We start from the raw sequence: 24,655 nt of genomic DNA on the forward strand, positions 1-24,655 counted from the left end.
CTTCTCCTCCAACTAGGCTTGTCGGAGCTGTTAGTGAAAGATGCTATTTCGAGCATATTTCTTAATCCATTTATCTGGGTGTACACGGATTACAAGGTTCAACGCGAACTATACATGTTCCTGGTCCAGCAATTTGATAATGATCCAAGATTGCTTACGGGCCTGTGTCAGCTTCCACGTGTTATTGATATAATACGCCAGTTCTACTGGGATAAAATTACACCTCGTTCTTCTTATGGGAGCAGGCCTCTTTTGCATCCTATAACAAAACAAGTGCTTGGCAAGAGACCAAGTCAAGATGATATTCGTAAAGTACGCCTTCTTTTACTAAGCCTTGGCGAAATGAGCCTAAGGTAGAGTCTCCTGCACCCTTCCCCCTTCACTGTTATTAAATAATACAGAAGTTAAACAAAAAGTTACAAGCTGGGATTGGCAAAATAAAACAATTATTGAATGCATCCAGAGGTTCTAATGCCATTTGCTGTGGTCATATACATGTTCATGATTGACCATGTTGCATTATCCTAGATTACTTGAGATAACTAGTTTTTATATGTAAAATGTAAATTTGGATTTCAGTGAGTTGTTGTTCAATATTTGATCTGGAAACTTCTGCAATATGCAGGCAGAACGTTGCAGCATCAGATATAAAAGCCTTAACGGCTTTTTTTGAGACAAGTGAGGACATGTCATGCATTGAGGATGTGCTACACATGGTTCTACGAGCTGTTTCTCAAAAGCCTCTGCTTTCATCGCTTCTTGAACAAGTCAATTTACTTGGTGGTTGTCACATTTTCCTTAATCTTCTTCACCGGTATGTCATCTCTATAATTAAGGTCTCAATAAGTAATCCTATATACTTCTTTGCTTCAGCTGTGCTTCATAAGAATAATTTAATCTCTAAACTCGAAGTTCCAAAAGAAAAGAGTATTGGATGCTTCAGTTGTCATTTTTCAACTTGAAGCATGGTCTGCTGCTACAGTCACAACCTATGTTGAAAAAGTCCTGACTAGTCCCCTGCTAGTCCCCGACTACTCCTCAGTCCCCACTTTGCCGACTCGCCTAGGATTGAAAACACTAGTCGGGCCTAATTTTGCCTAAAGCCCCGACTCGGGCCGACTACGGTCGAGCTGACTAGTCCGACTAGTCGGGACTTATAAGAGAGTTTTTTTTTTTCTATTTTCCAATGAGAAGGCTGCCCTAGGGTTTGAAGGTTTGGCTTCTTCACTCATATTCTCATCTCAACATCAATCAAACAAGATTCAAGTAGATTTTGAAGATATCCTCCTCATCAAACCAGATTTCAAGCACATCTCTCTCTATATCTTCTTCATTATTCTTTTAACTACTCTTTCTCTCTCTCTAGAGACCATGTTGTTTTTTCTATAAAAACACAAATTAGTAAGTCTATTTTGATCGTTAATGTTTTATATAATTAGCTGATTTTGTTGTTTTTTTTGTTGATTCGAAAAAATACAGTCCTTTTTTTTACTGTTTTCTTAGTCTTTTACTGTTGAAAGCATGTTTGTAATTGGAATGTAGTTATTAGGGTTTGAATATATCTGTGATTGTTGAATGATTTCATAGTGTTTCATTTAGCATGCTTTTAGAATACTTTGGTTGGTCTGAATTTATTCATATTTGTCTCAAATGTTTATATTTATACCTATACATAATTACTTATACAAACAAAATTATATATTTATATTATACGACTAGTCCCGTGTAAATACGACTATTAGCGACTAAGCCTAGTCCCGGGTCCGTCGACTAGTCCCCGTTGCCGACTTTTTCAACATAGGTCACAACCTCGTGAAAAATGCAGAGATTTCATTTAGTTGACCTAGGGCGGCTTATAACTTCTGCCTGTATACATACAATGCCGTAAGGTGTATTAGATGATAATTGTGCTGATATTTTTCCTATATATATATTAATTGATGTGGAGTTTTTGGTTGTTTCTGTTATGAATAGTAGTGAAAGAGACACTTGATAAGTTCATTCAAGTCACTTGACCTTTCCAAATGGTATAACTTAATAGAAAGGAGTATGAGGAACAGTTGGATCCCTGCTGTTGAAGTAGATCCCCCAACTGTAGCATCTATCCGTTAATTTATTTCCATTTGTTCATAGGGATTTTGAACCAGTGAGGCTACTGGCGTTGCAATTTTTAGGAAGACTTTTGGTTGGTCTTCCATCTGAAAAGAAGGGGGCAAGGTTTTTCAATCTCGCAGTTGGAAGATCCAGATCTCCAGAAGATCAGAGGAAGATTGATATAAGATTGCAACCCATTTTTCCTGCCATATCCGATAGACTTTTCAAGTTTCCATTGACCGATATTTTGTGTGCTACCATTTTTGATGTTCTTCTTGGTGGTGCTAGCCCTAAGCAGGTAGGTATCTGCTTCTGAGTAAGATAGGGTTCCTGCTAGCGTGGTGTTAACTATTCTGCTGCTGATGCAAACGTAATTAAAGGTTTGCATTTGACTGAATTGACGTGCGTTGTCTGCCACAGGTTTTGCAAAAACAGAGTCAGCCTGAAAAACACCGGAGTAAGAGCAATAATTCCCAATTCATCCTACCTCAGATGTTGGTGCTCATTTTCAGATTCTTGTCAAGCTGTGATGATGTGTTTTCTAGAGTGAAAATACTAAGAGATTTACTTGATCTTCTTGACTCAAATCCTTCAAATATTGAAGCTCTCATGGTATGCCGTGATTTTCATTGTTGGAACTATCACTACTTTTTCAAGGATTCTTCTAATTGCATGCATTTTAAATAGGAACATGGTTGGAGTTCCTGGTTAACGACGTCGGTGAGGCTTGATTTGCTTAAGAACTACAAACCCGTGTCACAAGATCGATCTGAGAATAGGATATCCGAGCACAATCTCTCGAGAAACTTATTCTGTGTTGTTCTTTCCCACTATACAAATTCGGTAAAAGGTGGATGGAATCAATTAGAAGAGACTCTGAATTTCCTACTTGTGCATAATCAAGTATTCTACTAATCTCTGTTCTGTGTAATTTTGATATTTATCATACCTCTGTCTGTCTCCATTAACTTACATAATAGTCAAACTGACATGCAACGTCTCAATTTTATTCATTTTTCCTGCAGGAGGACCTTGTATTCCGGAAATTTTTGCGTGATATCTTTGAGGATTTAACAGGAAAGCTCATAGAGTTATCTTCTGGGGATAGCATCTTTGTCTCACAACCAACTCGGGACAATACTTTGTACCTATTGACCCTGATTGATGAGATGCTCATCTTTGATATGGAAATTAAGCTCCCGGTATTTCAACTACCTTTTTAGACTTTATGTTTGTGTTCTGCTTCTTTTTTGTAGTGTTTAATGATCACTAGATTAAGCTTAATTTCGAAATAACACTCCATTTTAGTGATTAGTAATAATACTAGATTATTTTTTGAAACTTTGAATCAATATATTGAAAAAACTAAACAAGCTACACAATAGGGAGGCTACGTTACATGTTAAGACATCCAAGCCTCCCAATTACAGGTTACATGTTACGTCATGTTCTACTAAGTTGCTGCAGCTGTTCTCCTCCTTGAAGATTTTGTTGTTTCTATCTGTCCAAACTCCAAATGCTCCAAATTATGGCTTTTGGGACCATGTTCTTGATTTCTTTGCACCCTTTACTTTTTTTTTTCCGAACCTTGCCAGTGATCTCGATTTTGACTGTCTTCGCTACACCAGCTTACCTTGAGTGTACTGAATAAAGTAGCTACACATGCCTGTGGCGACAGTGGATGAATCTGTGGTTTATCGACTCTGATGCCTCTTTACACATGATGCATCTTTTCATCAGGCTGAATCCCCATCTATTCAATGCATCGTACAAGATAAAATAAATAAATGTAATACAGCTATAACTTAAAATCCCAGGAAGATGTGAAAATACATTTCTTGCACAAGTACAGTAGCATCATATCTCAATTTTAGTCTTCTAGTTTTAACTCAAAAGTATGCACTTCTCTATTTCACACTTCGCAGTATGTCAAAACTCAAAAGTACGTACCCACTGCTTTTCATATTTCAACTTATAATATCAGATTAGTGGTTATATTTGGTAAAGATATATAGGTTTTCTTTCATTTCTTCACTACCCAACTCCCATCATCTTGGAGGCTTCCTGTTTGCGTAGTTGGATGTGCAAGCAGATTCTTATTTTAAACCTTTACTTGATAAAGGAAGGAAGTGCGGCAATTGGTCCCAGCTGCCATTGTCTGGAATATTTGGAAGGATAGAAACAACAAAATTTTCAAGGAGAGGACCTATCGAGCAACATAGATATGGAAGACATCAAAGGAACCTTGTTCTCTTGGATTAGGAAGATAGACAAATTTAAGAATGTTTCTTTTTCGGATGTAGTTTTACATTGGGAGGCTTGGGTATCGTGAGAGATCCCAAGACCTTCTCAATCTCTTTTGTACATAATATTTTTTTTTCTTGTATAGTTCATTCAAAGTTTCAAAAAATAAAATAAATATAACATCGTGTACTTGACAATGTTATAGAGATAGGTTTTGGAGCTTACACAAGGGGTAAGAAATGCTGCTTGAGTGGGGTATGATCATTGGGCTATTCATACCCTTGCCTTAGTGATCATTTATCATCTCCGTTCATATTGCTTCTTTCTATAATGACTGAAACTAGTAGCAATATGTTCCATTATTCAGGCTAGAATACTTCACATTTATTAACAGGAATCTTTTTTCTTGAGACATTTTGTTACCGCAATCTCAAGAAAAAGTTGTCTTTGCTGCAGTATCCTGGAAGCAGCTCAGATTTTCCTCCAGAATGCCTACAGGTTGAAAGTCATAAAGAGCTTAGCCCTTCTTTGACGAAGTATGTTCATCATGATGCCGATGATGAAGTTCCTAGGTACCTACCCTCTCTTGTATGTTTACCTTGCATATAACTGATTCAATGATATCTATCTGATATCACCTATATGTAGTTTATTGTCGCATGGTATTCTGAGTGTCTGATATCAACTACGTAATTGCCTGGTAATGTAGAATAAATCCTGAGTGACGATTGTTGTATCACTTGGCCTGTGACGCTAATAGTGTATCGAATCTAAGACTGAGTCTGCTCTAATTGATGATTGTCGTTCGAATGTGATCACGAAGTCTTCAAAGTTTGGTCTGGTTTTACTTTCTCAAGTTGATAGCCTTTCATTTTTTTCTGAGCATAAGGGTTTACAGAGAGCTTTGAATTGGTCGGTAAGTTAAGTTTTATGATCCAATATCTGAACTCAGTTGGGTTCAACGAATTGCTAAGCGGGATTGGGTCTACTCAATACGGTTCCCACAGTAATAGACGTTGTTGTAGTCACAGGGTGTAGCTTGAACTGCACAATGATGTTTCGATGCGATCTAAATGTCATGTCATTTGGCACGCATGATGATTGGTCCAAGGACAAAGAAGTAAATATAATTGATTGGCTGATGCAAGTCTAGGTTAGATAAATTATAGACGTCGGATTAGTGGTTAAGGGATTCTACGATAATTTGTATATGAAGGTATTTTTGTAACTTGCCTTCTGGGGGAGTATCCAATTGTTAGCATTTGGTGGAACTTACCCATAACGATTCGAGTTGGTCCAAAGCTCAAAGAGTTTTGAGCTTGGCCCAAACCCAGTTAAGAGCTTTATAGAGGGAAAGCACATTGGACTTAGATGTGAGACCGATTCAGTTACAGATGAAGGAACTGTCCGTTAGGTTAGAGGCACTTCAATTAGTTAGAGTACACCCACTAACTGGGGTGCCATAAGGTGGGTGAAGGGAGGTTATAAATGGGTCAATTATGGTTGTTGACATTAATGGTGTGTATTTAATGGACCGTTTTTATGATAGCCTTGGTGGGGTTTTAAGGGCGCCTAAAGTGTAATCTCCCATTAGTTTGTGCATTGAGTATGCATATGAAGGGACTTTTTGCGTATAAATAAATGAAGGCGGCAACTGTTCTGGAACATACAACACACAAGAAGTGGTAGTCCTCCATCTCTCCTTGGTGACAAAACCATAAACCCCTTCCCTATTTCCCATAGCTTTTGGTCCATCACTCCTATCTCCAATTGGGTGATCAAGAAGGCTAAGTTACTAGGAGCATTTGGTGAAGGAGGAACACAGCATCAGAAGGAGGTACCCATCCAAAAGAACCAATAGATTTCATGGTGTTGGTCTTGATTTTGTTCTTGTTATTTTATGTAAATTATTTCGTGGGTGATTCGTATTCAAGATACTTGGGCAATAATTTTTTGTTATTCCGTTGCATCATGGCTTTAAGATGTTTTAATTTCCTGAAAAAATGTTGAAGTAAAGCTTTTTGAGCAAGATAGGGGTCCATTGGAATAACAAAAATAAAATGCTCGAAGCCTTAGATTATATGATTCGACATAATAACTACACATAAAATGACAAAGTTCAAGAAAGAGCTTTATACCTTCTTTGTATTGGTTGATTCCTTTGAACTCCTGTTAATCTTCACGAACAAAAGATCACAAGATGAGACATATACCTCTCGTGTAAAAAGTACTTGTCAAGGCACCAATTAAGTATTATGGCAATGAACGATTCACTAGTAAAATAGATTCTACACACAATGTTAATGTAGGACACAGACACTGGGGCCAAAAGTCATTAAAAATATCCCACTCGGACTGCATTACATGAAACCTATGCGTAATACTCATCTTGTTTACATATGACTCAAATGCATTAGGCAATCATTTGGTGAAAGAATCTGCCACATTCTGCTTAGAATCAGTCCTTGGGTTTGCTCTCTAATGCCTATTTAAAGATGGACGGTTTGCTTCATTGATAAGTGTATTATTTCATCGGAGTGTCTAGAAATGATATCTTTGTAGATATTATGAGTTCCTCTGAATTTTTCTTGATGATGCAGGGGCATCTTTGGGATGCACCTGCCAACTAAAGAGAGCAGCCTAGATCAGTAGTTGCTAGGGCATTTTGGGTATATCTCGGGTAGTGTTTCAGGAATTTAGGTCTTTAAGCAGTTCCCAACTCATGTGGAGTTATCTAATTATTGTTTACCCTGTTATTTATCTATTTTAGTTGGGTAAACTTGTTATTCAAGTTAGATATAAGGTAGGAGTCTCTTATGTTAGAGTTTTAGTGAGATTAGGATTCTCTTGTGCTGTTGTCCATCAGCGCTAACAGTGGAAGGTATATAAATATGACTATTATCATGAATTTTAAAATCTTTTGATCAATAAAAAACCGAAGTTGCTAGTTACCTTTTATTTTCACCATTTTTATGCTTTTGTACTTTTTGTCATGCTCTTTAGTTGTTAGGCCTAGCTTCATTTTCAGTATATCTAACTCTTCCGCGACTGTACATTAGACTGTCTGGCCAAGTGCCTCAAAGCCAAGTTAGACGAAGATATCTACTGTCAATGACGTAAATATTAGTGGTAGTTGTAAAGGGATAAAAAATTCAAGTGGGTTGTAAGTTCATATGCAGTAACAAAAATTTCTTATGTGATGAACATGTTTATGTATACAATGTGGTATTTTAATGCCTCGAAACATGCTTCAAGTGTTCTATAATATATCCCTAACGTGTTAACTTGTTTCGGTGTTTATATTATGTACACCAGCTTCAACTTGGCAGTTGTACCAATAAACCATCCGACAGGGTTTAATGGCCACATAGTTGGTAGTACACTTAACCAGTTTAGTAACTTCTGCTGTCACTTGGGTCATCTTGCCTCAGTCCTAGCCATCCCAGGTGGGAGGAAGAAAATGGTTGGTTCAAATATTTGCATTAGGTGGAACCTACCATGGTTGAACATTTGGAGTATCTTGAACTCTCACCGAGTCACTGTTTAAGTGGTGATTGAAATTTGAAACAATATTTAACTGAAAATAACATTTTATCTAAACCTAATTATGTTGTGTATCAGTGATTCATATCCTTCTTCCCTATTCATTATATGGCTTTCCTATTAGCACCATGTTTTCAGATCTTCTGCACTAACTTGTGGTTCGGAATTATCCTCCTTCTAGAGATCCACAAGCTAGCTCCAATGTGGTTGACATAATTGATGAAGAGTGGTGGAGTCTGTATGACAAGCTGTGGGTTATAATCAGTGAGATGTATGGGAAGGGGCTAAATAAGATGTTACCCAAGTCTTCGTCATCAGTAGGCCCGTCTATTGGACAAAGAGCACGCGGTTTAGTAGAGTCATTGAACATTCCCGCCGCTGAAATGGCTGCAGTTGTTGTGTCAGGTGGTATTGGCAACGCATTGGGTGGAAAACCAAATAAAATTGTGGATAAGGCTATGTTACTTAGAGGGGATAAGTGCCCAAGAATAGTTTTCCGACTTGTTATTCTATATCTATGCAAAGCTTCTATTGAAAGAGCATCCAGATGTGTTCAGCTTGTGAATTCGCTCCTGCCTTGTTTTCTGGTTGTTAGTGACGAGCAAAGCAAGAGCAGACTGCAGTACTTTATCTGGTATGATACTTTTCAAGTTTTGAAGTGCTAAATTGGTTTTACAATTTTACACTCGTCTTTTCTACTTGTATTCTAATTTGTTAGTATGAAAAATAGATTCACAGTTTTTGTACATGTATGGCATTTCTTCCACGTAACATGGTTTTCTGTTGCAAATACTATAGGTCGTTGCTCAATGTCAGATTGCAATACGGGATGCTTGATAATGGGGCTCGTTTTCACGTTATATCACACTTGATCCGGGAAACAGTGAACTGTGGGAAGGTAATGCTTGCTACTAGCATCGTTGGTAAAGATGATCCATCAGATTCAGGCAGCAATGCAAAGGAAACTGACTCCATAAACGCTTTAATTCAAAGAGACAGAGTTCTTATGGCAGTGAGTTCAAAACTTAATTATCTCTTATCTCTAGTAACAGATAGTATGTCATCTTATTGTGGGGTTAATATGAACCAGACTACTGAAAGGCCCCTTAACTATTTGAGGGGTCAACAGAATGAATCACACTACCACATCTAAACTATATAATGCAGGCCCCTTAATTATGGAGTTAACTATGAAAGCAAGAAAGCAATAAGTATATAAAAAAGTGTTAATTTCAAAGATTTCGGGCTGAAATGGCTAAAATCTGTCGGTTTCAAGGGCAGTGTACACAAAAACATACCTACATAAAAGAAATGCAAGGTTTCTTACGAAATTGTTGAAATATTTTGACATACTCTGTTTATCCCAACTTTGAGCAGAAAAATGCTGCAAATCCCATCACAAATACCTTGATTTGAAGTAAGTATGAAACAGAAAGGGCATAGTTAAAAGATTCAGTCCCTATCTTCTTCAATCTTTTATTCGTTTCATCTTCTTCTTAAGCTATGTCATGATCTTCTTATGGGAACAAATCCTAAAAGGGGTTAAGGAGAACTCGCGTAGGAGAAACCCTAAAAGGGCGGCTGGTTTCAAGAAATAAGTTTTTGACTAGAAAGGCGAACACATGCCTACTAAACCAAAAATCTATTATTTTTTGGTTATTTATCATGTACATCAACTTTGATGTACCATGGTGGTAAGAAATATAAAAGTAAAGGGTTAGGGCTAGAATAGTTTTGAACCTAGGTCTTTCGGGACAGCAACTCTCTTCATCAACTAAGCTACTCAGTTTATTATTCTTATTATATTTAATTAGTAGTTAATACCATCACTTAATAAAACGTTAATAATTTATATTCTACCTTAATCAATTGTTGTTAGAGTAAGGTAACATAATTTTTATGGTTCTTTATAATTATATAATCTTGTGACGAAGAATTGCATCATATTTCTATCACTTACACAACTCCATCATTTTTATGGATCTGTTAATATTTCCACATTGACGGAAGTATTTCCACGAATCGACCCACCGAACTATAGGTTGAAATCGACATTCAGTTCGTTTATAGCAAATAATAATGAAATATAAAATTGCGACCAAAGGGATTATTGTATTTCATTTTGATGATGAAGAAAACATGAGGCATCCCTTTGTAAAGTTTGTATATGGTTCCACTTGGGCTTATTGTCATCTAACGAGGACTTTTAATTTGACTGCAATTCTCATATTTAGAAAATCTAGAATTCCTGATTTAGGCATATAAGCTACTAATAGATTTTTCCCAAAGCGAGTTCGTCATCAACTGTAGCAGAACCATCCCCATCCACTAAATTTATCCCTTTTTAATGTACAACTCTTTTGATTGCTGCGAAAGTACTTAATTAGTAAGGCGTTAAGGGGGGTTCAGCTGGGCCATCAATGAGTGGATCGACTCCCACTAGATGGTTCCATCACTATACCTGCTAGGCTGCTGGGATGTAATAGCAGACAGCCCATTTGTCCAGTTGGAATGGTAATTTTCCTTGCGGAATGGATCATTTCCTGTGATCCTTTTAAACCAGGACCAATACAGCCTGATATCTCTAAATGAGTTCCAGAGTCAATTGGGTTCAAATTTACTTCCAGTTAGTTGTTTGAGCACCATTTTACATGTATGATGTTCTATCAGGCGCTCTATCTCATTTTCACCTGTCACACTCAGGTAGTCGATGAGGCGAAGTACGTGAATAACGCACAAGCAGATCGAGCAAAGCAGTTGCAAGAGTTACGTGTTAAGCTGAATGAGAATTCTGTTGCAGAATCTAATAACATAAAATTATTTGAGGATGAAATAGCGAGTAGCTTGAGCTTCATTGTTTCTTCGGATGAGGGCAGAAGGGCTGCTTCCCAACTTGCTCATGAGGAAGAACAACAAATTGCTGCAGTAAGGACACACTTCGCTGTTTTAACTTGGTATTGAACAATGAAGTGGTATAGTCCGCCAGGTGTTAATATGGTTCTCATGTGACACTTGGCGAATCTACTGGAATTTCCATCATCTTTTTTAGAAGATTAATTATATACGAAAACAAAATAATGTAAATACTTCTTCTAACAGGAAAAATGGATCCATATGTTCCGCACGTTGATTGATGAGAGAGGTCCGTGGTCTGCCAATCCTTTTCCAAATAGCATTGTAACACATTGGAAACTTGACAAGACAGAAGATTTATGGAGAAGGCGACTGAAACTGAAACGTAATTATGGTTTTGATGAAAAGCTATGTCATCCTCCATCGGTTAACCCAAATAACGAAGTCAATCAGGTAGGTGAATCAAAAACTGGGTTAGCTAGCCATATTCCTGAGCAAGTGAAGCGTCTTCTATTAAAGGGGGTGCGCAGGATTACTGACGAGGGAAGCTCAGAATCTGAAATTGCTGACTCAATGGAGCAGGATACCTCTCCGCCAGATGGTTCTTCAGAGAAGTACCCTGAGCATTTGAAAGACGACGCACTTCAGAAGGATGGTGTTCAAGATAGAAAGGAGTCTTCTTCCTCTCCACCTGACGCAGAGACTAGTGAGGTATGATTGCATCAAGCTGTATTACACTGGAGCACTTTCAGGATGGAGGGGCCAGTTCTTAACATATCTTGGCTTTTCCAGTAGTGTAAACCTATTGTTTATTCCTTGAGGTTAATTGTCCTCTTCACTGGAAAGTTTTTCAATCGACTTGCACGTGATCTTTCAGGTTCTTATGTCAGTTTTTTGTCTACTTGTGACACCAAAGAGAAAAGTAGCTGGACATTTAGCAATCATGAGAAATGTTCTCCATTTCTTTGGCGAAGATTTGGTGGAGGGAACTGGAGGGTCGTCAGTTTTTAGTAAAATCTGTGTTCCAAGCAATTTAGATTCGAGCAAGCCTGATCATTTGGCAATTCATAATGAAAAGTTTCCCAAATGGACTGGGAATCTGGAAGCGGAAAATGAGAAAGGCCTGACGAGCAATACCAAAGTCACTGATCATAAAGCTTCGCTAAAAAAACAACCCAAAGACATTAAACGACACCGAAGATGGAAATTCTGCAAGGTATAAATCTTTTGTTCAAAGTGACCCGATTCGCTTGTTGCTTTAACTATTCCATTAACTGATGCTTCTTACTAACATTATTTTGGTAGATAAAATCTGTTCACTGGACGCGTTATTTGCTAAGATACACAGCAATCGAGATTTTCTTCAGTGATTCCGTTGCCCCTGTATTTTTCAACTTTGCGTCGCAAAAAGATGCCAAGGATGTCGGAATGTTTATCGTCTCCTCAAGAAATGAATCCTTGTTTCCAAAGGGAACTTCCAGGGACAGGAGTGGAGTTATTTCCTTCATTGATAGACGTTTGGCACTAGAGATGGCAGAAAGTGCACAAGATAGCTGGAGAAGAAGGGATATGACTAACTTCGAATATTTAATGATACTTAACACACTTTCAGGTAGATCATATAATGATCTGACTCAGTATCCTATATTCCCTTGGGTGTTGGCTGATTATTCATCAGATAAACTTGACTTCAACAAATCGTCAACCTTTCGAGACCTCTCAAAACCTGTGGGAGCTCTTGATCGGAAGCGGTTTGAGGTAGCATTCCTCTACTATTTCATAGTAGCACATTTCTTACTATAACATTTTATGAGGGATTACTCTATTCATGTCAAAACTACCTCATCCCTATGTTTCAATTGCTCTACAGGTTTTCGATGATAGGTATAGGAACTTTTGTGATCCTGATATTCCCAGGTTATTATCAAATCATATTTCATAACACTCAGCTGTTACTTTGATAGAGGTCTAGCTACTTCGATGATTTAGCTTCATATCCGATGACATTGCTCTTGCTATCTTTTGCAGTTTCTACTATGGGTCTCATTATTCAAGCATGGGGATTGTACTCTTTTACCTACTTAGGTTAGAGCCCTTCACCGCTCTGCACCGTAATTTGCAGGTACTTAACTTTGGAAGCAACTTCTTTATCGTTGAATTTTTTAAGAGTGTGTTAGTTCTCTAATGGGTAAGTTTGTCTAGATATCCAAATTTTACATTTCAATCTTTCCATAGAAGGAGAAAATTCCTTTCTTTCGGTTTTTTCACTTTTGGTCTTAATGAAACCGTCCTCTCTGGCTATCATGGCAGTACTTTTTATTGCCACTATTAATAGGTTAGTGTGTACTGAATCGCACCCAAACTAATCTAGGTCTTGTTTGACGCTCAATCTTTTCTTTTAACACAAAATGTTCTTGTTTGCTGAAAACCTATATAATATTCCTAAGTCAGTTTTTGATATGCAAAATGTAAACTAGTTTCCAAAAACAAGTTCTTGGATCACGAACTAAATGGGCTTATCGTACTTGCTTATTTTCCAAAGTTTAGGGGTCAGAAAGGGATGGTGCGAATTGGCCAAAAGACGCCTCTAATGGCTTAGTCTTTAGGTATCTGGATCATTTACTAAATCATTGATCAAGGACTTTGATTACAACAACTATCTTCTTCTGTTGTGGTACAGGGGGGTAAATTTGATCATGCAGACCGCCTCTTCCAAAGCATTGAGGCAACTTATAGGAACTGCCTTTCCAATACTAGTGATGTGAAGGAACTAATTCCTGAATTCTTTTACATGCCTGAGTTTCTTGTAAATTCAAATTCTTATCATCTTGGTGTCAAACAAGATGGTGAACCGTTAGCTGACGTTTGTCTCCCACCTTGGGCCAAGGTATGTTTTCATATGTATATGAATATGAGTAATTGTACATAGATTGTATTAATTTCATTTTGTTCTTTTTTTTGTGTATTTTAAACTGATTATCACTCAAAATGTTAAAACACCTTTAGCTCAACATTTTTCAAAGAACCTTCCTATTATTACTTAAAGTAGTAGGTTTGAAATTAATTTTTACAGGGATCCCCTGAAGAGTTCATACAGAAAAATCGGGAAGCTCTTGAAAGTGAATATGTGAGTTCTAATCTCCATCACTGGATTGATTTGATATTTGGTTACAAACAGCGTGGAAAACCTGCAGTTGAGGTATACCGATAATTTAATAATTATTCAACATTACCACTAGAAATCTGTCTGCAACATATTAATCGTTGAGGATGAAATGTTAATTACAGGCAGCAAACATTTTTTATTACTTGACATATGAAGGTGCTGTGGATCTGGAGAAAATGGAAGATGATTTGCAGAGAGCTTCTATTGAAGATCAGATAGCAAATTTCGGTCAGACGCCAATTCAGATCTTCCGTAAAAGGCATCCTAGAAGAGGGCCGCCAATCCCAATTGCTCATCCTTTGTATTTCGCTCCTGGTTCAATCAATCTGACTTCTGTTGTTTCTAATGCTATTTATCCACCTTCCGCTGTATTATTCATCGGTGTATTGGACTCAAACATCATTTTAGTAAACCAAGGTCTCACCATGTTAGTCAAGATGTGGTTGACCACCCAACTTCAATCTGGAGGGAATTTCACCTTTTCTGGTTCACAGGTTTGACACATGATGCTTCAAAATTTCCACATCATTTTATGGTTTGATCTCTTGGTTATCAATAGTTATTGTCTTTAGACTGAATGTAGCTAATCAAATTTTTACAGGATCCATTTTTCGGTATTGGTTCAGATGTTCTTTCTCCTAGGAAAATTGGTAGTCCACTGGCAGAAAATGTTGTGCTTGGATCCCAATGTTTTGCTACAATGCAAACTCCATCAGAGAACTTTTTGATTTCATGTGGAAATTGGGAAAATAGTTTCCAGGTGATATCTTTAAACGATGGAAGAATGGTGCAGAGTATTCGCCAGCACAAGGATATAGTGAGCTGTATTGCAGGTCTCTCTCTCTCTCCTGTGTAACTTTGTTAGTTGATGCATGCTTTTTACCAGATAAGTTTAATTGTTAGTCGCAGCTTCTTGTTTGTCAACCTTATGTCTTATGAAACTCCGTTTATCTTGTAGTGACATCTGATGGAGGTATCCTTGCTACTGGAAGTTATGACACAACAGTAATGGTATGGGAAGTGTTTCGCTCCAAATCCACAGAGAAGAAAGTTCGAAATGCACAAACGGAGATGCCCAGAAAAGACTACGTCGTCATTGAATCTCCATTTCATATTCTTTGTGGACATGATGATATAATTACATGTTTATTTGTTAGTGCAGAACTTGATATAGTTATCAGTGGCTCAAAAGATGGAACTTGTGTTTTCCATACTTTACGGGAAGGAAGATATGTAAGATCTCTTCGACATCCATCTGGTAGTGCCTTGACAAAGCTTGTTGCTTCTCAACATGGTCGAATTATCTTTTATGCCGAAGACGATCTCAGTTTACATATGTACTCTATTAATGGGAAGCACATTAGCTCTTCTGAATCTAATGGCCGCCTAAACTGTATTGAGCTCAGCAGTTGTGGTGAGTTCCTGGTCTGTGCAGGAGACCAGGGTCAAATAATTGTTCGTTCTATGAGTTCACTCGATATTGTAAGGAAGTATGATGGAGTTGGAAAGATAATAACATCTTTGAAAGTGACAGCAGAAGAGTGCTTTTTAGCTGGGACGAAGGATGGAAGCCTTCTTGTATATTCTATAGAAAACCAGCTTCGGAAAACAAGCCTTTCCCGAAATACAAAATACAGAACTTCAGCGTCATGACGTCATCAATTTTGAATTGTTGCTGTTATTGCTAAATCCCTGCTTACTCCCGAGGTATTCTATTTTGATACTGCTTTAGTTTAATTTATGCGTCTACATCACAAATTGACGATAGTTTTGGTTCACATGGACTACTGTTGGTTCTGTGTGCTATCTAGTTTCCTGACTTGATATCTATTTGTGCATACTTCTCATGAGTGTTTATAATGATAAATAATTCAACTCCCTAAGATCCTGAAAAGACTAACAAGAAATTTATAAATCCTTTTTTAGAATCACTAAGGTTCAGTTCTCGAATCATAGCAACAAAATCTAGACAGTTGAAGTCTGTGCTATATTGTATTGGATTCCATGACTGAAGACATAGCACACCTGGAGTCTTTATACTGATTAATCCGAAAACATCATACTCATACTTGATTGAGGTTGTTTAATCGAATAACACGCCACAAGTCATTCTTACCCTAGTAATTTGTATGTATGTTTTGGGAAATTATTTTCGTCTGGACTGTGCCATTATTGATGTAAATATCTAACTGAGTTATTACTTTTTCTTAGGAAAACACCGAGAGAAAGAAAGTCGAGCCCTTCCCAACAGGGCGTGCCTCCCCAGTACCTTGTTGAAGACTTTCATCTCTTTGACCTTCACTACACCAGCAGGATGATATCGTAAATTGATATTAATGACAGGTAACATCGCTGGGACTTCCAAATTTGTACATATAGCCTCTGAACCCTAATTCGCTCGATAAAACAATAATTTTCTTGCCTTCTCAATTAACCAAACTAGAGAAGGTTGTAATATGTATATGCGGGTTGCGATTCATTCATCCTGTGTGTTGTTCAGGAGGTAACCCGAACAGGAGATACAATGATTTTCTCATAGCATTGAGTTAGAAATTTGATTTCTGTTACATTAGATTTCATACTTCTTTTTTAAACTTTTAAAGTGGCAAGATTAGGTTTTATACCAGATTTTTTGTATTCTAGTAGGGTTGGTCACTTATGCTGCTCTTTTAATACTATAATCAGTTCAATCTGAAACCTTGTAGCTTAAGAGTAGAGTTAATTCCTATATGGCCCCCTACTTTGTGACCAGCTTCCTTTATGGCCCCCAAATTTCTGTAAATTCAAATATGGCCCCCTATTTTCATGGAAATGTCATACTACCCTTCCCATTAATATATTTTCAAAATAAAATAAAAAACAAAAACCTAAATTCCACCTCACTTCCCTCTCCACCACTCATCTCTCTCCACGTCACCTCTCTCTCCAACTCACCTCTCTCTCTCTCCAAGTCAGCACTCTCATGAAGGTCGCCGGCCGGCGACCTTCAAACTTAAAAAAAAAATAAAAAATTTCACTCACCTCTCTCTCTCTCCAAGTTAGCACTATCATGAAGGTCGCCGGCCGAAAAATTTTCCGGCCGGGCGACCTTCAAACTTTTAAAATTCGGCCGGGCGACCTTCAAACTTTTAAAAAAAAAAATTTCACTCATCTCTCTCTCTCTCTAAAAATTCCGGCGAAGGGAAAGCCCCTTCGCCGGAATTTTTAGAGAGAGAGAGAGAGATGAGTGAAAAAAAAAAAAAAAATTTTTTTTTTAAGTTTGAAGGTCGCCGGCCGGAAAATTTTTCGGCCGGCGACCTTCATGATAGTGCTGACTTGGAGAGAGAGAGAGGTGAGTGAAATTTTTTTTTTTTTAAGTTTGAAGGTCGCCGGCCGGAAAATTACCTTCAATGAGAGTGCTGACTTGGAGAGAGAGAGAGAGAGAGGTGAGTTGGAGAGAGAGGTGACGTGGAGAGAGATGAGTGGTGGAGAGGGAAGTGAGGTGGAATTTAGGTTTTTGTTTTTAATTTTATTTTGAAAATATATTAATGGGAAGGGTAGTTATGACATTTCCATGAAAATAGGGGGCCATATTTGAATTTACAGAAATTTGGGGGCCATAAAGGAAGCTGGTCACAAAGTAGGGGGCCATATAGGAATTAACTCTTAAGAGTATTTGCTATCAGTTGAGCTGAATCTCAAAAAATTGTTATTTGAAGAGAATTTGTGCTATGTCATTGAATTCATAGGAAAGTTCGCTTTCCAAAACCGAAATTCGGTTAGTTCATGTGAAAAGACTTTTTGATCGAAAGTCATATCTTAGAGGAATTTTTGCTTTAAGCCTAAATTGTATAGTTAAAGCTTTTAAAATCAGATCAATTTTTTAAATGTGCGAGATTTCCTTTATATTCGAAGGCGCTACTGTACAAGAATCTTCTTTGAACTAGGGGTTTGAGTCTTCAAACAATGGAATTTGGTATTAGAAGTTAAAATTCCTCGTCGCGAAGTTATGAATCTTTATCAGGAAGTAATTTTACATCAGCAGCTGAATTTCATGTGATTGTGACACTGGTGGGATTTGTGTCAAAACTGAATTTTGACATTGGTGAGGTTTGTTTCAAAGCTGACATCACGCAAATTTCATTGAAATACGATTTAAAATGTTTAGATAATTGGAATCGGTTCTAAGAGTTAAAATTCCAAGGAGAGAGAAGCTATGATGTTATAGACAAACCCAAATTTTGTCGTCGAAATTTCATTTAGAATTTAAAGCTATAGCACCGATCCTCGAAATTTCTTTTAAAATTTAAAGCTATAGCACACCAATTTATGGATCTTGCTCGAAAAGACAATTCACATGAAAAGTAGGGGTGGCAATGGGTACCCGTTTACCCGAGAACCGAACCGACCCCGAGTCTAAATGGGTAGGTACTGGGTATAGGTTTTAGATCCATTAAGGAAATCGGGTCTTAAATGGGTATACCCGAAAGGACCCGACTAGGAGGCGGGTCCTTATCGGGTATATCCGCCGGGTACCCGACGGGTAATGGGTACCCGAGATAATACGAAAAAATACCCTAGATTATATAGTATTCTTGTACGTCAGGGTTTTTCTCACCAAGTTACCAACTCACCAAGTTATGAAATTTCTCAAATCCTCTTTTGCTTGGTTGAAAACTAATTTATAAAACACAAAAGTGAGCGAGTTAATATAACATAAAGGTTCATTTCTTCTTTCTTAATTCCCCTAATCTCTAATCTCTTATACTCATCAACTATTGTACCCGAGATATTAGCTTATTTAAGGATCTATGTCGTTTATGATATTTCTTTTCACTAGATTCATGCAAATTCTTCTCTTTAAGAAATATTTGATATACTTTTGTGAATACCCAATGGGTACCCGATACCCGATGGGTACCCGAGAATTTTAAAGGTTCCGGTTCTGGATCCTTTGATTGAGGTACCGGTACCGGAACCGTCAAGAACCGAAACCGTTACGATTTATAGGTTCCGGTTCTGGATAGTTAAATACCCGAACCGGAACCGACCCGTTGACACCCCTAATGAAAAGTCTGTATTTTGTACTAGGTGGCCAATACGCGGACAACCGTTTCTCTTATATGGACAACTATCTTATGTGGACAACGCAAAAAAATTAAATTTTTATATGGACATCGATTTCAAAGGGGACAACTCTCTATTATTTTCACTGAAGTCCTCTTAGAATCAGATGTATTATTTGATGACCTCCCTCTTTCTCCATAAACCCTAGGTTAGTTTAGTCTTCATCTTTTCTATTACTTGTTCTTCATCATCACCCAAATTTTTAGAGAGAGAAATTCCTTGGAGAAGCATTGGTGGTTATGGCATCAAACAAATGCAAGGGAGTTGTTGTAGAATCTTTCCAAAGACAAAGGTTAGAACCCTCAAACTCTAAAACCAACCATGAAGAAGAAAATGGTACTGATGGCAGAGAAAATTAGAGAAGATGTGGAAGACGAAGATGGATCTGTTGGTTCCGACTCTGAAAACGATGTTGAAGAGGACGATGAATCTGGTAACTCGGGTTGTGCAAAAATATGGCATAACAGAACATCGCTTGCGGCATAATCAGAAAACTTGCAGATTTTCGTTGGTTTTCTGCGAAAATATGGCATAACTGAAGTTAAGTTGCGACGAAAATCTGGAAAATTGTCCGATTTTGCCAGATTTTCGTCGCAAGTTATGTTCTGTTTTACCTCATCAATGTCATTAATGCCTATTATGGAAACGCCTGGAAAAACTTCTTCAGGTGCAGATTGAGGGATTTTGTCTTCTTCATCCATCTAGGGTTTGATAAAAAAAAAATGGTAGAAACTACAATTTACTTTTAGTAGAAGCAGGGCCGTGCCTGAGAATTTAGGGGCCCAGTGCAAAAATTTAGTTTGGGCTCTTCGTGTATTCCAAATATAAAAAAAATTACAAACAAAATGATAACGAATTCAAAATAATTTGACTATAAAGATAGTCGGTCGTTTATTTATCAACTCAAAATGTATTTAAAAAGTACTTGAAGCAAAAAATATTACTTAAAATTTTTTCTCCTTACATTTTTTGAAGCAAAATCATCAACTAAATTAAAGCGACTGATGTAACAAGTCAACAATGAGTTATTGCTCTAGTAGCTAATAAATTAAGACGATTGCCAAGTTTCATTAAAAACAAATTATAACGACTAAATAACAACAAGAAGAGAAATAAAAATAGCAAAAAAGATATATTACCCTGTGATATTGATGCAATTATTTCAACTTCAATATATCAATACACTAGTAGTAATTTGGAAGAAGACTTGAGTAGGATAATAAAAACTTGTTGCACCCACAATTTATAAAAAAAAAATAACAATCTAAACAACACACAAACGGACTATGCCCATTCTAAAAAAAAAGAAACAAATTAGCCTACTTTTTAGTATCTAGGAAAGTGCTTTTGGAAAGGAGAGAATAAAATCAATAGCAATAAAAAAATTAGAGAGAGAGAATAATATGGTGGAGAGAGAAAGGAAAGTAGAGTGAGAAAAGGTAATAACCTAGAGAGAGAACGGAAAATACCGATGTGGGAGAGTGGGCGGTGGGCCCCATACGTACTAAATATCCCTATATTTCTTCTTCTTTTTCAAACTGCCCCAGTTTTCTTGTAAGTTTGACCGTTTCAAGCTTTTCTTTCTTAATTAAAAACAGACTAGTATACACTATGGATAGTTGAAAAATTTTGGGCCCACGTGAGTGGGGGGCCCAGTGCGGGCGCCCTGCCCGCACTGGGCACCGCACGGCCCTGAGTAGAAGTGAAGAAAGAAGAATAAGACTAAGAAGAGATTTTGTCTTCTTCATCCATCTAGGGTTTGATAAAAAAAAAATGATAGAAACTACAGTTTACTTTTAGTAGAAGTGAAGAAAGAAGAATAAGACTAACAAGAAGGAAGAAGATGAAGAAGAAGACAGTTTAGGTTTTCAATCTTTAACTATTATTTTTGTTAGTAGTCCACAAGTTACTAATTATTAGTATTTAAGACTTTATGGTGTTGTCCCCTTATTAAATCAAAGTCAACTAAGTCAAGCATAATTGACTCGCATCGGGCCCGAAAATAGTTGTCCATATAAGAAAAACAGTTGTCCGCGTATTGGCCACCTTGTACTATCCAGACTAGGGAAATTCAATTCAAAACTCGAAGACTGTCATGCACATTTCCAGGATGCCACTTCATGGAAAAGTTACCGATGGACTTGTTTTTTTTTTTTTGTTGAATACCGATGGACCTTGGTTGGAGAACCATTTCCCAATTGAATTTGGAGTGATTTCGAGATTAAATCAAAATTCAAAGTTATATCCCACAAACTTCTTTTCGGAATGCGGTTTTCAATGTAAAGCTACATATATCATCCAACAGTCATCGTACATGAACAGGTTGAATATTGTGCAATTCTAAAATGGATGAAATTTTGTTCACCATTCGAATGTAATATAACATGCCAATTTGCTTAAAAGACTGTTTTCAATGTAAAACATTAAAATTCGTCCTAAAATTACTCATATTGGAATCCTAGATCTTTAGATGGAAAATCATTTTACATGAACGGGCTAAATTTTATAGAAAATCGAAATCGGTGAGATTTTCTTCAGAAAGTTATAAATAACAACCCATTCGGAAAGGAAAAAGTACTACCACTACATATGTAAACTTTGCAGTTCGGGTGTAGTTGCTATGGTCAACTTTGAAGTAGTTAACAAAATAGTGGAGCAATTCAACAAAAAAAAAATAGTGGAGGTCTGGCAAAGTGATCTAACAATTCATATAACCATTTTTTTTGGCTACCTCAAATTTCAAAATGAGAACTACTCTCAATAGGTGTAACAACTTTAATACTAAAAGTCAACAACCCTTGGTTGGAGTGTAAGGGGTATCGTATTCCATTCTAGAGATCAAGGGTTCGTGACATGCTGAAATGTTTTTGAGTTGTTTGAGTAGTATAACGCAGCATAGTATTAGGGCAAGCAACCGAAGTACAAGATTCTTGTTTTATGGACACAATTTTTTCAACTTATTTATGTTAAATACTTTTCTAATTCCAAAATTTGTTGATAACAATTGTTAAAAACTCTGGGCAAATTGTTATTTGTTTTTTTTTTTGAGAAATCGATTACGATTTACGCTAGTCGTTACAAGGCATTAAAGATGTCACGATAACCGCCTAAGTTAAACCAACAGATAAAGAGGCTTAAAGTTCGACAACATATTCTTTATTTAGTACCTAAATTACACGAAATAAATCTTGGTGGTAAACTGCTTCCACCGAGACTCAATCCTACAACTTCATGGACTTAAGAGTCGTCCTACCATTACACCGAAGGGTGGTAGTCAGCCAAAAAGTTATTAATTGTTAGAACAATTCATATTTCTTTAGTGCTATTTCAGCACTATAATGGCTACAGTTAAAAGATCACATAGGATTTAGAGTTTACGCTGAGATTTGAGGTAGTTAACAAAATCGGTCACGTAAGAGTCATTCAATTTGTTATTCCCGAACACTTCACTCATCTCTTTGGCTTTCTTCCTCAACACTTCACCTTCTTCACTCACCATTGCAACCTTCAATGACTTGGCCACTGACTCACTACTAAACGATCCGTCTTGTTCATTCCTTGGTATCTCCAAACCAACTTTTTTCCCTTCGAAAATCCTAGCATTCAAACCTTGATCATTTAACATGGGTAGAAGAATTAAAACTCGGCCGAGTGAAAGACCCTCAATCAGTGAGTTGAACCCACAGTGAGTCAGAAACCCACCTATACTCGGATGCCTCAATATTTTTACTTGGGGCATCCACCCCATGTAGACAACACCACGACCTCTTGTTCTTTCTTCAAACCCTAATGGTAAACTAATCGACTTTTCGACCAATCCAGGAGGCTTTCTCAGTACCCAGAAGAAAGGTAACTCGGACGATTCCAAACCAAGAGCCAACTCATTCACTTGTTCTTGAGTTAATTCTGATTCAGTCCCTAATGCCACATAAACTACGCACCCTTCTTCCTGCTTGTCTAACCATTCCTTTATTTCCACCCAACTTCCATTATCTTGTGCTTTTTCATCCTCACTTTCTCCCATTAATGGAGGAAGCAATCCGATCGGAATTAAGGGTTTTTGGTAGAGCTGACCGAGTAGACTCAACCATTTAGATTCAAACTCGGTACAACTTCTAATACAGATAAAGGTGCTATCTCTAATTACCATCCCAAGCCTCTGTGCATCAGGAACACCATTTTCATCTTGTGGAGCTCCCTTGGAGTATAACAATTCATGTAACCGATAAACAATATCAGAGTCGAAGGGGACCCACTTCGGCACGGTCGTATAATCCTCAAGATTCACACGGGTGTTGCTAAGAAGCTCAGATGGTGGGCCAATAAAAGCCATTGTAGCTGCAGGAAAAACAGAGAAGTGAACACAAGGAACACCCAAGTTTTCAGAGATTTTTGGTAACCAATAAGAAGCAAAGTCATGGATAATCCAATCTGGTTTAGAGTTTTCAATGAAAGAAGAAAAAGAAGATTGTAATCCATCAAAAGCTCTTTTAAGGACTTGTAGTTTTTCGATAGGAACGTCGGTAGAACACTCTGCATTTTCGGGTAAATTTTGGATGTGGTCGTGAGAGAAGGGAAGGGTGATAAGAGTAATGAGAGAAGAGAGATTTGATGGGATTTGGGGAAGTCTTTGGATGTTTCTTGGAGTGGAGATGAAGGAGATTCTAATACCCTTCAAAGCTAAGGATTTGGATAGATGAAAAAAGGGGATAAGATGACCCATGGCTAACCATGGAAACATGACCACATGAACATCTTGTCCTCGTTGTTCTTTAGTATCCATGGCTGCAAGAAGAGACTAGGTATGAAGAAGATGAAGTTGACCTCTTCAAGATGAGGCACATGAATTTGTTAACTTAAAGTTTGTCTTAAATATGAAATTACATGTCTATGAAAAGATGCCTTGCAACAATAAAATATGAAAAGATGCCATTTTTATTATAAAAAGATATCTTGCAACAACAAAAAATAAAAACACCTGTTTTTCTGACATAGCATTCCCCACCTTCATAATTTCAAAGTTGAGAGATTTTATAGGCCCCAAGTGAAATGGTTCATGGAGAGGCCCTGTAAAACTTCCCCGTTAACATTCTTACAAGCAATAATGGTATGTACATAAATATGCAATGGTTCTATTTTTCTATTAAATTTCACTATATTCTCTTTTTTCCCATCAATTTACTTTCTTAAGGGACCGTTTGATGCGTGTGAAAATCACTTTTTTCTGATGGGAAAGAAAACTAAGGTTTTCTCACACAAATGCATTTTTTGTACGGTTGGAAAACATTTGAGATAAACTTTTAAGAGCACACGAAGATATTACTGTTAGCGCTCTTATTTTACATCTAAAGAGGTGCTAGTTATAAAAAACTGGGGCGCCTTTAGTTCCCAATTCTATCTCCCCTTCCCAGCTACTTCTCTCGTTCTCATTTCTGTATCTCTCATTCTCAGTTCTCTATTTGTCTAGTTGTCAGATCAAAAAAATGTGATGGTGTGTTTGGTTGCAGGATTCCTAAGTAGGATTCCTATCAAAAGTGGAATTTAGTAGGAATCATGAATCCTTGGTCTGTTTGGCTACCAAGAATCCTATGACTCTTGAATCCTAAGGATTCCTAATTCCAAAATTTGTATTGGACCAAAATCCCACCC

General features: G+C 37.2%; 1 protein-coding gene and 1 pseudogene across 5 annotated transcripts in view; one reads left to right on the plus strand and one right to left on the minus strand.

Annotated features, from left to right (window-relative positions):
- The window catches only part of LOC147564882 (binding protein), a 31,555-nt gene extending 15,029 nt beyond the window's left edge, over positions 1 to 16,526 (plus strand). For 3 of the 4 annotated variants that reach the window (XR_015228347.1, XR_015228342.1, XR_015228346.1), the window contains exons 21-41: positions 17 to 353; positions 626 to 814; positions 2,134 to 2,392; positions 2,515 to 2,706; positions 2,782 to 2,997; positions 3,120 to 3,296; positions 4,795 to 4,910; positions 8,063 to 8,515; positions 8,680 to 8,893; positions 10,585 to 10,806; positions 10,981 to 11,445; positions 11,612 to 11,950; positions 12,040 to 12,492; positions 12,605 to 12,651; positions 12,763 to 12,856; positions 13,415 to 13,621; positions 13,808 to 13,933; positions 14,023 to 14,394; positions 14,502 to 14,733; positions 14,859 to 15,607; positions 16,112 to 16,526. Coding sequence is in view for 1 of the 4 variants with exons in the window: in XM_086650838.1 (XP_086506964.1) it covers positions 17 to 353; positions 626 to 814; positions 2,134 to 2,392; positions 2,515 to 2,706; positions 2,782 to 2,997; positions 3,120 to 3,296; positions 4,795 to 4,910; positions 8,063 to 8,515; positions 8,680 to 8,893; positions 10,585 to 10,806; positions 10,981 to 11,445; positions 11,612 to 11,950; positions 12,040 to 12,492; positions 12,605 to 12,651; positions 12,763 to 12,856; positions 13,415 to 13,621; positions 13,808 to 13,933; positions 14,023 to 14,394; positions 14,502 to 14,733; positions 14,859 to 15,553 (5,405 nt within the window). In the remaining 3 variants the exon portion in view is untranslated. Of the gene's footprint in view, positions 1 to 16; positions 354 to 625; positions 815 to 2,133; positions 2,393 to 2,514; positions 2,707 to 2,781; positions 2,998 to 3,119; positions 3,297 to 4,794; positions 4,911 to 8,062; positions 8,516 to 8,679; positions 8,894 to 10,584; positions 10,807 to 10,980; positions 11,446 to 11,611; positions 11,951 to 12,039; positions 12,493 to 12,604; positions 12,652 to 12,762; positions 12,857 to 13,414; positions 13,622 to 13,807; positions 13,934 to 14,022; positions 14,395 to 14,501; positions 14,734 to 14,858; positions 15,609 to 16,111 lie in introns of those variants that run through there. The other variant, XM_086650838.1, reaches the window with a different exon arrangement.
- Positions 16,527 to 22,146: 5,620 nt separating this feature from the next.
- Positions 22,147 to 23,910, minus strand: LOC147564883 (UDP-glycosyltransferase 91C1 pseudogene; annotated as a pseudogene). Its single transcript, XR_015228349.1, has one exon. The product of XR_015228349.1 is annotated as a UDP-glycosyltransferase 91C1 pseudogene (transcript).
- Positions 23,911 to 24,655: the final 745 nt, after the last annotated feature.

The sequence above is a fragment of the Eschscholzia californica genome, unplaced genomic scaffold (genome assembly GCF_041429995.1).
Source record: "Eschscholzia californica isolate CP2 unplaced genomic scaffold, dmEscCali1.0.p SCAF_1, whole genome shotgun sequence".
In the NCBI taxonomy this organism is placed as follows: Eukaryota; Viridiplantae; Streptophyta; class Magnoliopsida; order Ranunculales; family Papaveraceae; genus Eschscholzia; species Eschscholzia californica.